At 33.8% G+C, this 14,388-nt stretch overlaps 2 protein-coding genes across 2 annotated transcripts; both read right to left on the reverse strand.

Annotated features, from left to right (window-relative positions):
* Positions 1-629: 629 nt before the first annotated feature.
* LOC111414145 (endocuticle structural glycoprotein ABD-4-like) lies at positions 630-1,353 on the reverse strand. The gene is made up of 2 exons (XM_023045339.2): positions 955-1,353; positions 630-835 (listed from the first exon to the last, which is right to left on the reverse strand). Exons 1-2 carry the CDS (start codon positions 1,266-1,268, stop codon positions 703-705), a joined length of 447 nt encoding a protein of 148 aa, XP_022901107.1. The 5' UTR covers positions 1,269-1,353; the 3' UTR covers positions 630-702.
* A 9,734-nt stretch (positions 1,354-11,087) lies between these two features.
* On the reverse strand, positions 11,088-12,218 carry LOC139430200 (SCAN domain-containing protein 3-like). The gene has a single exon (XM_071196865.1). The coding sequence runs from the start codon at positions 12,216-12,218 to the stop codon at positions 11,088-11,090; it is 1,131 nt and encodes a 376-aa protein (XP_071052966.1).
* Between the last annotated feature and the right edge of the window lie 2,170 nt (positions 12,219-14,388).

Consider the following 14,388-nt stretch of genomic DNA (forward strand, 5'->3'; position numbering starts at 1 on the left):
GACTAATGAACAACAAGTAGAATGTCACCAGGAACTGAATGCTTCTAGAGACAATTACCAAAGAGTCAAGGAGCGAAATATGCTAAAGGAGAGAGAATAGATAAAACGCTAATGAGATCAAAGGAAGAAGAAGAAGAAGACTTTTCGAATGTGTACTGTGTTCTAGTTTATGAGAATAGAAGGTATTGTTTATGAACAGTTCATTTTGAGATTCATTAGATCTCTTCTTTTCTCCCAATGTACCTCTTCCGCTTTAGTCTTTACCTCTGTAAATTAATATGTAGTTTTCGTGTTTACTATTCCCCTTTCAGTACTTGTTAGTCGCCGAGAGTGCGCTATTCTATTGAGCAATTAGATCAGAATTGTTTGATTTCTGTTGTTATAAAATGTTACGTTCAATATAGAATTATCAGTACTAATAATTACTTCTATTGTCAGAAGCGAATGTTGTTAGTTCTAGTTTTTCTAGTTTACCACTGCCTTACCAGCGAACTCTTCTACTCTACCCGGGCTTTGTACCGTCAACAGTGGTGTTAGGCTACTCAATCCACCCCTCTTCCGCAATCAAATTATCTTTCAATCAAATTCAAAGATAATTAATAATTAATCATGGCAAATAAAAAAGTATATAAATTCAAACAAATTTATTGAAGAAAAAACAAGAACGTTATCAGAAAATCAACATCTTAAACAGCCATCAATTTATTTGCGCGCTATTGGAGCTGCACTTGAAGGTGGCAACGAATTTAATAAATCTTGAATTTCTTTTGGTACAGGTGGAGGTGTTGGTAAGTGAGATCCTTGAGGATGGAAGCCACTTTCGTCGGCAGTGTATCTAGAAAAATTTAATAGATTAATATATACAAACAATCATTTTTCCAAGTGGTATACAATGCTACTTGCATAAACTATTTGAAGAATAGAATTTGAAGATAATGTTATATCTGAACTTACTGTAATTCTATTGCTGTGCCATCTGGAGCAGTATAAGAATAGGATCCGTTGATAACTTGTGCTTCAGCGGCTCCTTCTTTTTCCCCATCGACAGCTTTTCTTTCTCCTGGTGGAATTGGTTTAACAAATCCGGCTTGTTGTAATTTGATTCCATCGCCGGTCTCGTACGAATACGTGAAATTACCGTTTCCATTAAAATCACTATTTTGACTAACGATCGGAACCGGAGTTTGCGAAGGGGCCGAATCCGCCGCTGGATACCCAAGAGAAATTGCGGCCAATGTCGATAATAATAAAATAAGTTTAAAAGCCATTTTCTTTTTAGAAATATTTGTAAAACCAAAAGCAGCTGATTTTTCTTTCAAAGCTAAGAGTTGACGAACTGTTGTGATTTGGTGGAGTGAACATGCGAGTATTTATATCCCAAAAAATTGTTTGCTATGACCGAATACTGTGTTAAGTAATTTAACCTTTCCCAATGGCGAGAATTTTTGTGTAGAGAAGTTGCATTGAAAAAATTTATTTCTTCGCAAACATTGATTACGCTGTATGTAAACTGAGAAAAAACGTTAACCTACATTTTTAGCACTTTGCTCGTCGGCTACAACCCGGAAGGAAGATGAGGATTGATAAGGTAGTGTAAATTAAAATCATTTATACATCTTAATTGTTTTAATTAACATTTTGTTGATTATTTGTTAAAACAATGTCTTTTTTTATCTAATAAGTTTTCCTTGACCTATTAGGTAATAATTAAATAGATGTAAGCTGTTTATATATTACAAAGTATAAACATTATTAACATTTTTTCATCGATTGTTCATACATTGCGTAAATAAGTTGCAAAATTGTTTGAAGAACTGCTCCATACGCATCGAAATTTTATCAGACAAAAACACTGCAGTTAAAGAAAAATAAAGTTAATACAATAAAATAAATTAAAGAGATATAAATGTAAGCTAGTATACAGGGTAATTCAAATTCGACCCCCACCATTAGGATCTCAGAAACATCATTTTTCAACTAAGTTTATGAATCTAGCCGTTTTAGTTTTTAAAATATGGCCGAAAAACAAAAAATGACTTTTTCGTTTTGCGCCTATAACTTCTTTATTATTCGTTTTCTCGTGAATCTGAAAAAACATTCTTAAGGCAACTTTTTATGAAGAATGTCATGATATAACTAGAAATTTTCTCCGATGTTTCGTTTTCGTGAAACTATCATCAGGTTTATTTTTTCTTATGAACGCCATATTTGATTTTCACACCAAAAAATAGGATAAATAATTCTGATTTCAATGATATGTAGACGAAGACTAATGCTGATTTAAGATGGCTTATACAAAGATTTACATTTTTTTTGGCCATATGTTAAAAACTAACACGGCTAGATTCAAAAACTTAGTTGAAAAATGATGAGCTCTAAGATATGCAACTTTACCTCTATTTAACCATTTTCTATCTCTTATGGTTTCTGAGATCCCAATGGTGGGGGTCGAGTTTGAATTACCCTGTATAAAGAGTCGTAAAATATTTATAATATTATTACTATTTCAATTGGTGAACCAATTGACCGTATTATACTTATATAATATTGCTTCTACTTTGGCATATATGTTTAGCGAGCTCACAAGAGTAAATTTAAAATTAGGTTCACGTCATTTCGATGGTCTAAATAATTAACCTGTTTAGTCCCTTTTGTCTAATTTTATAAGAGAGCAGAAAATGTTACAAAAACTAGAATCTAACACTAGAAACTTTCAGATTATGCCAGGTGACGTGTAACTCTGACCGTTGAAAGTGAAGATAGAAGGAATAGCAAGCTTATTCCACAATGTAAACGATGCTAAAAGAGACGCAATGAGACACGCCTGCCAAGCGTTAACAGTAAAATAGGGCACCCGGCTAGCTACAGAAGATACACAATAAAATAGCAAAATAGCAATGGAACTGCAGAAAATAAGACATAATGCTAAGACCAAGAATGTTACTGCTCAAGGACGACAAACTGTTCCGAATATTATAAAACCTGGCTTATTTTATCTCAGAGCATACAACAGAAACCGGCAAAATCAACCATTCCCATTTATGATGCAGATAATGCAGAGCATGCTGAAGATATTCGATCGAATCAATCACTAATATAAGACACGATAAATTCGAAGCTAGGGTAACGACTCTTTCCTGCCTCAATATTCCTTTCACCCTCTCCTCAAAACGCACCGTTTGCTTAGCCGCCCCCATCCTTATCTTATCTACCTTCATTTCCTCTCTGACTATATATCATGGAGTCTCCCTGACCAACTCCAACACCCACCTCCAGTACCTGATCTGCACATCCTCTAAGAGCCCTTGCTCCTTCCATCCCCATATCTCCACCCTATCCATACATCATAACGCTTTTTATCAAGCTTTTAAACATTATTTTTCTTTTTTTCACATATTTCCCAAATAACCTCTCGCTGCCAACAATTTAATATACCCGCTTGGCTTGTTGTTCTATTTAAATCTATATCCCAAGCATGTGTACTCCCTCACTTCCTCAATCACCCTCCCCTCTTTTCAGACTTATTGTTAGATGAACGAGTAGGCCAGAGAGTAAAGAAATAATATTTATTTAAACTTAAAGCTTAATTTTGTCTTTTCAATTTGACGGACAAATTGAAGTCATGATTCTAAAATAGTAGTCGACAAAGGGAACCATTAACACCATAATCTGCGATATCACACCGAGGAGATATAACCATAAATCTTTGACATCCAATGGAAGACCTGCAAAAACACAGTAACTGACATTTTTTGATAAATCCGAAAGGGCTAAAAAAAGAACTGCAGATATATTTGGCTACGCGACTATACAAGGTTTCCCAAAACTCCCGGGACGGAGCTATAAGTTTTGAACGCGTGAAGAAAAATATTTGAAAATTTGGGGATCACTAAAGGGTCATAAAAACTACATTCTTAGATAGTTTAGTAATGGACACTTAGTAATGGAAAAAGAAACACAATCCCATAAACCAAAACCCTATATCTTAATTCTTTCAAGAATTATGAGGGATTGACTACCAAATGGGAAAACAAAGTGTTTTCATGTTTTTTTGCATGTTTATTACGATTTTTATAACAAATGTTCAAATTGTCGACCTTCTTCGGTCTCGCAATGACCCAACCGCTCATAAACCATCAGCAGCATATCCCTAGTGATATTGGCGGTTTCTTCAAATATGAGATTTTTCAAATCATTTATTGATTCTGGTTTTGTTGCATAAACTCTACTTTTCAGAAACCCTCAACAGAAAATATCCAATGGTGTTAGGCCACTCAATTTCACCTGTTCAACGATTTGGAAACGTGTGGCTTAAAAAGTCTCTGACTGCGCTACTAAAATGTGGAGGAGCACCATCTTGTTGGAACCACTTATCGTCAATACCATTAGGGCATACGGCACGTACACTTGCAATCACTTGATTTTCTAATAGTTGCAGATATCTGTCTCCGTCTAAATTTTCATTAATAAAAAATGGACCAATTACATTCTCTCCCATAATACCAGCCCATGCAGTAATTTTCTGTGATGTCTGAGTATGATCTTCTCTTATTAAACGTGGATTTTCGTCACTCCAATCACGAGGGAACCACCACTATCACTAGGAATATGCTCCTGATGGTTCAAAATTCCATTTATGAGCGTTTGGGTCATTGCGAGGCCGAAGAAGGTCGACAATTTGAACATTTGATACACCAATCGTAATAAACGTACAAAAAAACATGAAAACATTTTATTTTCCCATTTGGTAGTCAACACCTCATAATTCTTGAAAGAATTAAGATATCGGGTATTGGTTTATGGGGTTGTGTTTCAAAGGTCTAGTGATATCGATAAGCTTTAACTTTATATTTGATAGTTGATTGTAATACATTTGTTGAGGTTACGCTTCGTTGTTGTCAACACGAGCACGGTCTTAGCAGTAAATTAGTCAAATTTCAATTCTTTAGTTACTCAATATATGAGCCTATTAAATTCTGATTTGGGGTTGTTTACGCAATGAAATGTTGGTTACAACACGGTATTCACTCTGCTGAAATTTATCTATAAATTACTTCATATAAAATTTTCGCACCAATTAAAACATTTCTCTTTTTAATTTCTCCTTTATATTATGTTATTAACAATAACGTGCTTATTATAAAAAAAGAACTAGACGATACATACAATAAACAACGACAATAAGAAATTTTTACCATGGAGGTTCTTTATAACTTTTTATATTTACCACTTTATACGCAGTTTATAAGATACTTATGTATCTGGTCAATACGAATAAAAAACAGTTATAATAACAAAATAATTAATAAACAAAAAAATGTAAATGTAGACCTAAACGTACGCAACCCAAACTACATAATAAAAAATAATTCAAAAACTCATAAACAGTCTAAACATACCCTCTTTGCATACAATAACATTTAACAATTCTCGACCTTATCAAGGTAGGTAAATAATCTTCTTTAATTACCCCTAATTGTCTTAGTCAATTTCTGTCAAATATACTATCATGTCCAAAAATGTTGCTGCACATGATATGTTAGAAATGACTGAAATGAGACACAAGAGATTTATTTTTGTGTCTCAAATTTAAAACACTTTTTGATGTCAGCAACCTTCTAATTTTTTTAAAGTAACTTATTTGCCAGACCAGTCAATTAACATGGCTTTTTCTTATACTGAATAAATTTCACATTACACAACTAAAAGGACCTAACAAAATTACAAAAATTACAAAATAATAAACATAAGTCAAATTGAATGATAAGATTTAACGTATTTTTAATTTAAGTAGATGCCTTGTGGTAGTTTCCTGTCGATGTTCTTTTTTCTGAGGTCATATGGCTGTAGTACTTCCGTCTATTGTACGCGTTCGTGAAACCGGGAAGTCATTGTAGATATAAAGGCATACTGTCAATTTTTAATTCGTTGTATGGTTGATCATTAGAGATATACCACTAGGAGTCTACTGCTATGCGTAATAGTTTGTTTTGTAATACCAGAACCGCCTTCAAATTCGATTTAGCCGAGTTTCCCCAGACAACGCAGGCATAGGTGATGAGTGGTCGAACGAGGGTTTTATAAATTAAGATAGTATTTTCGCATTTAAACCTTGTTCTTCTGTTTAACAAGGGATACAGTTGTTTCAACTTTCCGTAACCTTGATTTACTTTTTGAAGTATATGGTATTTCCAAGTTAATCTCGTGTCCAGGAGGTTTGTCCAAGTCGTTCCATCTAATCGTTTCTCCGTTAATTATTAATTCCGGTGGGCTTTTAATTCGTTTGAGTGTAAAATTTTTTGCGGTGCAGTTGGATGCATTTCTTGATATATTCCAAGACTTAAACCATTTGGCTAGGGTGTTAATAGTTATTTGAAAATTTTCAGTCGCATCCTCAAGATCAGAGCTTTGCTCTATTAAAGAGCAGGTTTCCAATTAAGTAATGTGTTAAAGGAGTCAGATCATGTGGATGTGTGGACAAAGGAACCTTCAATGGACGTGTTATCAATTGAACGTGTCAAGAAAAATTTAATAGATTTAATTCTAGCTTTCCACAGTCAAAAAGGATACGATATTACTACGTTTTTGATTAAAAATTTACTGGACTCGTGATTTATACTGATTTATTCTGTTAGAGCATGCCTCTTCTATTTGCAAAGCGTCTGAGCACAGAAAAAAAAACACTTGGTAGTTAATTCGCTAACTAATTCAAGGCGACCCAAGCTAACAAAACAGACAAACAAATATAGGTATGTAGCACTTAATAAGTTTTGAAATTTGACCATTTAACCTTTAAACAGGAAATGACCTGTCATCTACACCCGCGATATGAAAAATCGATAACATACCTGTTAATGAGAAAAGTTACTCATTTGGGACAACCGAAACACTTTCATAACACCATCATGTGCTATCCTTTTGAATAAAATTCTACCTAGCAAATGCTGTGGACCTACACACAAGAAAATGTTAGTTAAATTTTGTTAAACATTACACATATACTTTTATTAATAATATTTAGATATGACATTTCACTAAAGAACGTTTCTTGCTGGTTGCATTTTCCAATAACGTTAATAGCATCACAAATTCATCGCATTTCAGAGGACCGCGATCGATGCGTTTTATATTAGTCGTTTTGCAAATATTGCAGAATTTAAACATATACGCAACAACTCATTTTAAGTGTGTAAATGAAGAACATTTTAGAAATGGCATAATATAATCAGGAGTTATATTATTATGCAACCATACCTTGGTATTGCAGAAATAGTGATCTCTATAGGGACACGGAAATGGACATCGTTCTTCATGCCACACTCATGACTCTTCATGACTCTTGGGAAGTCATGAACAGCGACGTTTTCACTACGTTAATGTCGAAGCCATCCAAACCCTCGACAATACGAGCCAGATCAGACGACTCAAGAGGATTAAACCCTTCGAGCTGGTATAATTTGTGTTTGTACAAAAGCAGAGTACAGTGCTCGTGTACACGCTTAACATTTTCGGGCGTTTAGTTGTGAGATTTTCAAATCTTCAAATTTTACTAAATTGACTAGTACCTTTTTTCTGCTGTCATGAATCAAACTCAGGAACTTGTCAGCTTGGTTTGTCAGAAGTTTGCACTGGATAGAAATAATGGTAAGTCGAAAAATAAATCCAAAGTTTTGAGATCTTCGTGGGTTATATTATTTCATGATTCGTTTAGAAATGTGTCAAGATATTGAACCATTACCTGATCTAGAAATGGACCGGATGATACAGAAAGTGACTCTCAATGTGCCCATAATATAGAATCAGAACAAATCAGAACTTCTAATTCTGACCTTCCCCGAAATGTCAACTTGAATGTCCCTGTGTTTCGTGGAAAAGACAAAGTAACGAAGTGACATTTTTCAGGTGCAAAATCTTTTGCTATATACGAAAATTTCATTGCAATGCTGGCAAGCATTCTGACTAGATTATGCAATTCAAGAAATTGTCAACTTCATATCTGGCTGGGTTGAAAAAATGTTATCATGTGGAGCGATGATGGTACCGCCGTGAGTGCTTTCGTGCTACAATGTCAATCAGGAGGTGTAACACATTAAGTGAAACGAGGTTTGATGACATCGCCACCAGATATCAGTATAAACAAATTGACAAGTTGTCTCCTACAAGAAAACAATTTGACGATTCGTTGACCGCTGTGGTAAGTTGCTCCACATCGGTCAACGAATTCGTTAACGAATATTTCACGGTCGATGTGATGCCACATACTTTCAGAGGCCACCATAAGTTTCGTGATTATGTAGTTAAAGATTCAGCTAAGTATGGCGTCAAGATACATGGCTTGGTTGATGCCTGAACTTTCTATACCTCTGTGCCTTTGGGTGCAGAACTTGTAGCAAATCATAGAATAAACATTGTATATTATGAAAAATAAACCAAACGTAATGTTTGCCTTTTCATCTGGATATATTCTGGGTTTATGTACTGAAAAAAAGGAAAGGATGAGCCCATGTTGTCAACTAGGCACGAAGACGATGCATTATATCCGGACACAGAAGAGGAATGGTTAAATTTAACTATCTTGCAAAAGGGACAATTGATATCATCGATGAAATGAAAGAAAGATGAGTTTCGAGAATTAGTTGTCGTTGGCCTCTAACAGTTTACTTTTCGATGCAAATAACAATGGTCAGTCACATTTTATAAATCGTTCAAGTATCACTAATCACTCAATCAATTTGCGAACAACAATAGCAATAATAGCTGGAATTTCAGACGAAAATTATAATCAACAAACAGGAAATGCTGGATTTTGCTACATGTGTCCTCGTATAAAGGAGGAGAGTTGCAGTTCTTGTATGCTACCAATTAGTCCAGAACTCAGCATTCACATTTGCTCTAATTGCTTAGGTGTATCGAGAGTTTGATTTATTTCAAGACTTTATTGTCTTCCAGCGTACCAATTTTTGTCGCGACTATTTATTGTTACAAGAAGCAAAACGGTATATGCTGTAAAAAATCCTTAAATGCATTACATTATTTTTTTTATTGCTGGGAGTGTAAATAAATACTTTTCCTTCCCCATAACCCATAACCGAACATAACCCATTGCGGTTAAAGCTATAATATAAATCACTGGATTCATAAAAAGGCAATAAATTTTAGATGTAAAATTCAACAAATTACAGTCAAATTAGTTTTATTTTTACGACCTAAATTTTATAATAATTAAAAACATTACAAGTGAGGTTATCAATCTGTATGGTATTAATTTTTCAAAAATTAATTTCATTTTTTTCAGATAATAAAGCAATATTATCTTCCTATTAAATACACAATATTGTGTTTTATTGACCGTAAAAAGCACGAGTAAATTAATTTCTAACAGATATTTTAATTAAATAACTGTATTTTAATTTTAGCGCCATTTCCGATACCGTAAAGAAAGCAATTAAGTTGAAGGGTAACTCGAAATGTGTTGCAATTTGTGGTCAACCGTATTAAACTAACAAGGGAAGTGTCAGAAATGTGTCACACCGGTTTCGATGAAATTTAGTACAGTCATATAATGGACCAAAATAAGGTTTACGTATGTTTTTATACGTGCGGTAAAAGCCCCTAAGCCGAGTTTTAGGAGTTGAAATCTACGCCCCAACTCCACAAGAAAATTAAGGAACTCAGGAATATTTCAGGAAGCACACGGTGAATGCTGAGAGAAGAATAGAACCCCATTAACAAAGTCAACATTTTGTTGACGACACTGTGGTATTGGACGACAGTATTTCACGTCTCCAAAACATGGTAAACCTCATCGCCACGCACAGTGCGCAATACGGCTTATTAAGGAATACTGCCAAGACTAAGATGATCGTGTTAAGGCGAATTAGCGACGAGAAACAAGAACAAGTGTCATCCGTGAAATGTTTTGGAGCTTTTATGAATGAAATAAGCGGTCTCCAAGAAAAAATCCTGTCACGAATCAAGCAGATAAGAAGGAGATTTATCTCTATGATCCACTTGTACGTCTGGTGCGTTGCTATGCATTTCCCGCAATCAATCGCTAGAGAGTTACATCAATGCCATTGAGATGTATCTATACCAGCGGTCGGGGAACTTTTTTAATCATTACCCCAAAATATTTTTGTGTAAGTTGATATTATCCATGGCGAAGAGCAAAAAAAAACGAAATCGCCTCTTTTCAGCATCTTTCATATTATAGCCCCCATGATAATTTTGAAAAAAAAACAATAACTAAAAATTTAATTTAAACATCATTTATTCAATTTATCATTGTTAGTTTTTTCGTCTAATAATACAAGAAAAATATCATATGAATTATAAAATAACAAGAAATTATCATTTACTTATATTTTCTGTGGGGGCGAATTTTTTTTTCCTGAACTGTATATAACAAACTGAAACCCATTGGGGTACAATTGAGGGTTGACAATTTTGGGTACTGTAACAAATTATAATAATAATAATAGTGGTGATACAAACAAAAATTAGAAAAAAAAGAATAATTGAAAACATTCTTTTTTCACGTTTTGGAGAAATGATGTTGTTTCATGCTTCAAAATTGGGACTTTTTGATGTAAGAGCAATTTGAATACAGTCTTCGGCGTTTAATCGATTTCTGTTCTTCGTTTTTATGTTCATTAGAGTGGAACAACCTTGTTCGCACAAATATGTTGTTCCAAATGGCAACCATTTTTTAATCGCCTCTTCATGTGCAATTTTGAAAGCCTTTGCAGCTTTTGACATCCAAAAAGACGACAGATTTGGTTTACTCTCAAATTGAATACCTGCTTCAGTATTAGATCGAAGTTAAAGAATTGCTTCTGCCAAACCTGAAGGTTCTTCTGGTATCATAGCAATTTCACATTTAAAAGGATCTACAATCCAACTGATAGTACGTGTATCAAGATCTGGAAAGTAATCTGAAAACCGCTTTCTGAGTTTGATAAGATGTCTTACAATTGTATCCTTGATGTCAGCAAAAGTAATATTTTCGCAATCTTCCAAAAACGAAGCTAACCTTGAAAAACAAGGTATCTTGTTCTGTTCTACTTTCTGTCGCCAATATTGCAGCTTTAATCCAAACGCTGACAAACCCAGGAAGAGTTTTTAAACTTATCTGCGAGAATATTTTTTTGATCAACCATAAAAATTTTGACTTCAGTTTTGAGAGTCCATACTCGATTTAGTACATTTCCGCGAGAGAGCCACCTTACTTCTGTATAATAAAGTAGGTCCGTATATTCAGCTTCACCGTCTTGACATAATTCACGAAATAGCCGCGTGTTTAGTGCATGTCCCTTGATAAAATTTACAATCTTGATGACATCATGCATGACGGCTTCCAGTGTAGGTTCTAAATATTTGACCATAAGGGCCTGGCGATGGATCATACAGTGAGTAACATCAATATTTGGGTTATTTTTTTTTACGAAAGCCGAAAAACCATTAATATGACCCAGCATAGCTGGAGCTCCATCCAAGGATACAGAAATACAGTTTTCCCATTTTAAACTTTTCGCATTGAAGTATTCATTTACTTTATTGTAGACATCAATTCCACGAGATCTCAACTCGAGAAGAGAACAAAACAGCAATTCCTCTTCAAAATTATCTGCACCTTTGTAGCGAACATATACCATTAGCTGTGAATTGCTACTAAAATCAGTTGTTTCATCAAGCTGAATAGCAAAATATTTAGCCTGTTTTAATGCGAAAATAACCTGTTCCTTCACATTTTCTGCTAATATAGAAATTCGTTCTTTCACAATTCTCGCAGACAAAGGCACTGAATTCAGTTTCTTCGCTTCTTTTTGACCACACATAATCTCTGCCATTTTTACAGCAGCTGGTTTAACCAAATCTTCACCAATAGTGTATGGTTTCTTATTTCGAGCAATCAACCAGGCTACTTCAAAGCTAGCCCTTGATGCTGAACGCTGATCAAATGTACCAAACAAGTTGCTATTCAATCTTTGTTTTTTAACAGAAATTTCTAAATTTGCAAAGTATTCTCGCGGTTTGGAAGACAGGTGTGAATGCAAATTATCTAAATGTTTCTTCAATTGACTTTTTTTGAAAGATTCTGAAGTCAGTACCTTCATACATACAACACACTGTGGTTTCATTGCACCATTGTCTTCTATTTGTGTAAAACCGTAATTAAGGAATTCGTCTTGGTATTTTCTTTTTCTATTCGCTGCCATCTTAAGGGAGACAGAAAATAATAATTGTAAAATACTTGAATTAAATTTTCAAATTGCGGCTTACCTTGATCGATATATCGATGATTAATGATAAAATGGTGGTCTTGTCAGCAACTAATTAGTAAAAACTCGCTCTCTGACTCGTCAATGTATTTGTATCTTGAACTCGAGAACACTTAGTGGTGGGGAATGAGATGGCGTGGTCTGCATATGTCGCTAAATTGTTTAAGTTGAAAAAAATACTAACAGGTTTATAAAATAGCAAATTAAAAATATATACTTTTTCTCACAAAAGTTTCATTTTTACCCCATTTGGGGTAATTTACCCCGGTTCCCCGACCGCTGATCTACAGCCTGATTCAGAGTAAGCACCTTATTTTTTTTAGCCACACTATGGGTACTACTTTCAAAATATTTGGCAGTAATATGTTTTAGGACATTCTCTACACGATGGTGATATCATATTTTCAATTGGACGAATTATTTCAAAATGGCGACTGTCAACTTTGTTTTTTTAATGAAATGCCTAAATTTCCTTTTTTTTTTTGAGATCCTAAAAACATTCTCTTTACGATAGTATTTTGTTTTTCTTAAAAATTCATTTCTTTCCCCATCAAAAAGCAACCTAACATTTTAATCTAGTAGCGCATGAATGTTTTACACTCGATGTTATTTTTGTCCAAATAAATAAATAAGTAGATGTTTATTACAAAATAAAGTTTAATTGTTTCTTTTGTGTCTAGCGCTACTTGATATTGGCTCAAAGATCTGCGCCGGTTGTTCGGACGCGCATCTATTGAAATATTCAGAGGTGCAGTATAACGCACTATTATAGTCAGTTGGATTGCCAACTTTTGTACGAAGACGGCGTACGTGTAAAAAGCAAATATGCATGACCTTATCTTTTTTTGTAATTATATCCTATTACATCTATGCAACTTAAGATGTAAATCATCATGACTTTTAAAAATATGGTTGGTGTGTCATAATAGTTTAATGTGATTATATTAATGATACTACTTTTATTCCCTTATATAAACTTTTATTAAATTACTGATTGACTCACTTCAATACGATTCAATACCTGTTATTTAATTAACAGAAATAGCCGATGAATTTAAAAATAATTCCAATTATGTATTATTTTTCGAACACCTCACTATTTTAACATTTTAAAAATAACAAATTTCGTGAGCCTTGCAATAAAAATGTTTCATTTCCATACTTCAATGATAAGAAACCGTATAAAAACGAGTATCGACACTATCGATTAGAATAAGTTCCCAACTAGACTACGAAAGAAATCGTTCGAAAATGGTTCGTTTACAAATTTTTTTGGCATGCACCACTTTAATTTTCATTTGCAGTAAGTAATTTTCGATGTAATCAAATCTCTTTTTAATATATTTTAATCATTTTGTATTCCAAATTGTTAAGATGCAGGAATTCACCGTAGCAGAAAAGTATGTGGTGTAAATGAGTATTTCCGCGGAAATAACAGCTCATGCCAACCATACTGCAATCAGGATCCACAAGAGTTACATGTCGAATATTGCAAATCAAGATCTAACCCTGGTTGCTATTGTTTGCCGGGTTATATAAGACAGGTAATTGACAGCTACAACTGCGTTCCCGAAGGCGATTGTAAATATTTGCCAAAGTGTGGGCCAAACCAAATCTACAAAAACTGTGCGAATTTTTACCTCAGAACTTGTGAGAATTTTTCACCTAAGATTTATGATGGAAATTGCAAAAAAGGTTGTGAATGCAAACAAGGATTTGTTAGGGTTCTAAACAGCCAGAATAGTGATTGCGTACCAGTATCGGAATGTCAGATGTATTTAAATAATAATAACACACAAAAAATAAAGTAAACTAAATAAAACATATAATTAAATTAATTTTAATTACTTTTTTATAAATAAAGTATTATTAAATAAAGTGTTTTTATATTAAAAAGTACTAATGACTAATGAGCTTTAAAAGCAGAAAAAAGTTAATGATATTACAACAGTCAAGAAGATGATGTGTTTAGAAAAAACTTGGTGGAAGAAATATCACATTACATTTGCTATTAATTAATCAAGACTTTGAGACTTCTACGACGCTGTAAGTTTTGAGAAGGATGAACTTATTGTTTTCACTGTTTTACATAATAAATCTTCTATGG

Source organism: Onthophagus taurus, chromosome 6 (genome assembly GCF_036711975.1).
Source record: "Onthophagus taurus isolate NC chromosome 6, IU_Otau_3.0, whole genome shotgun sequence".
NCBI classification, from domain to species: Eukaryota; Metazoa; Arthropoda; class Insecta; order Coleoptera; family Scarabaeidae; genus Onthophagus; species Onthophagus taurus.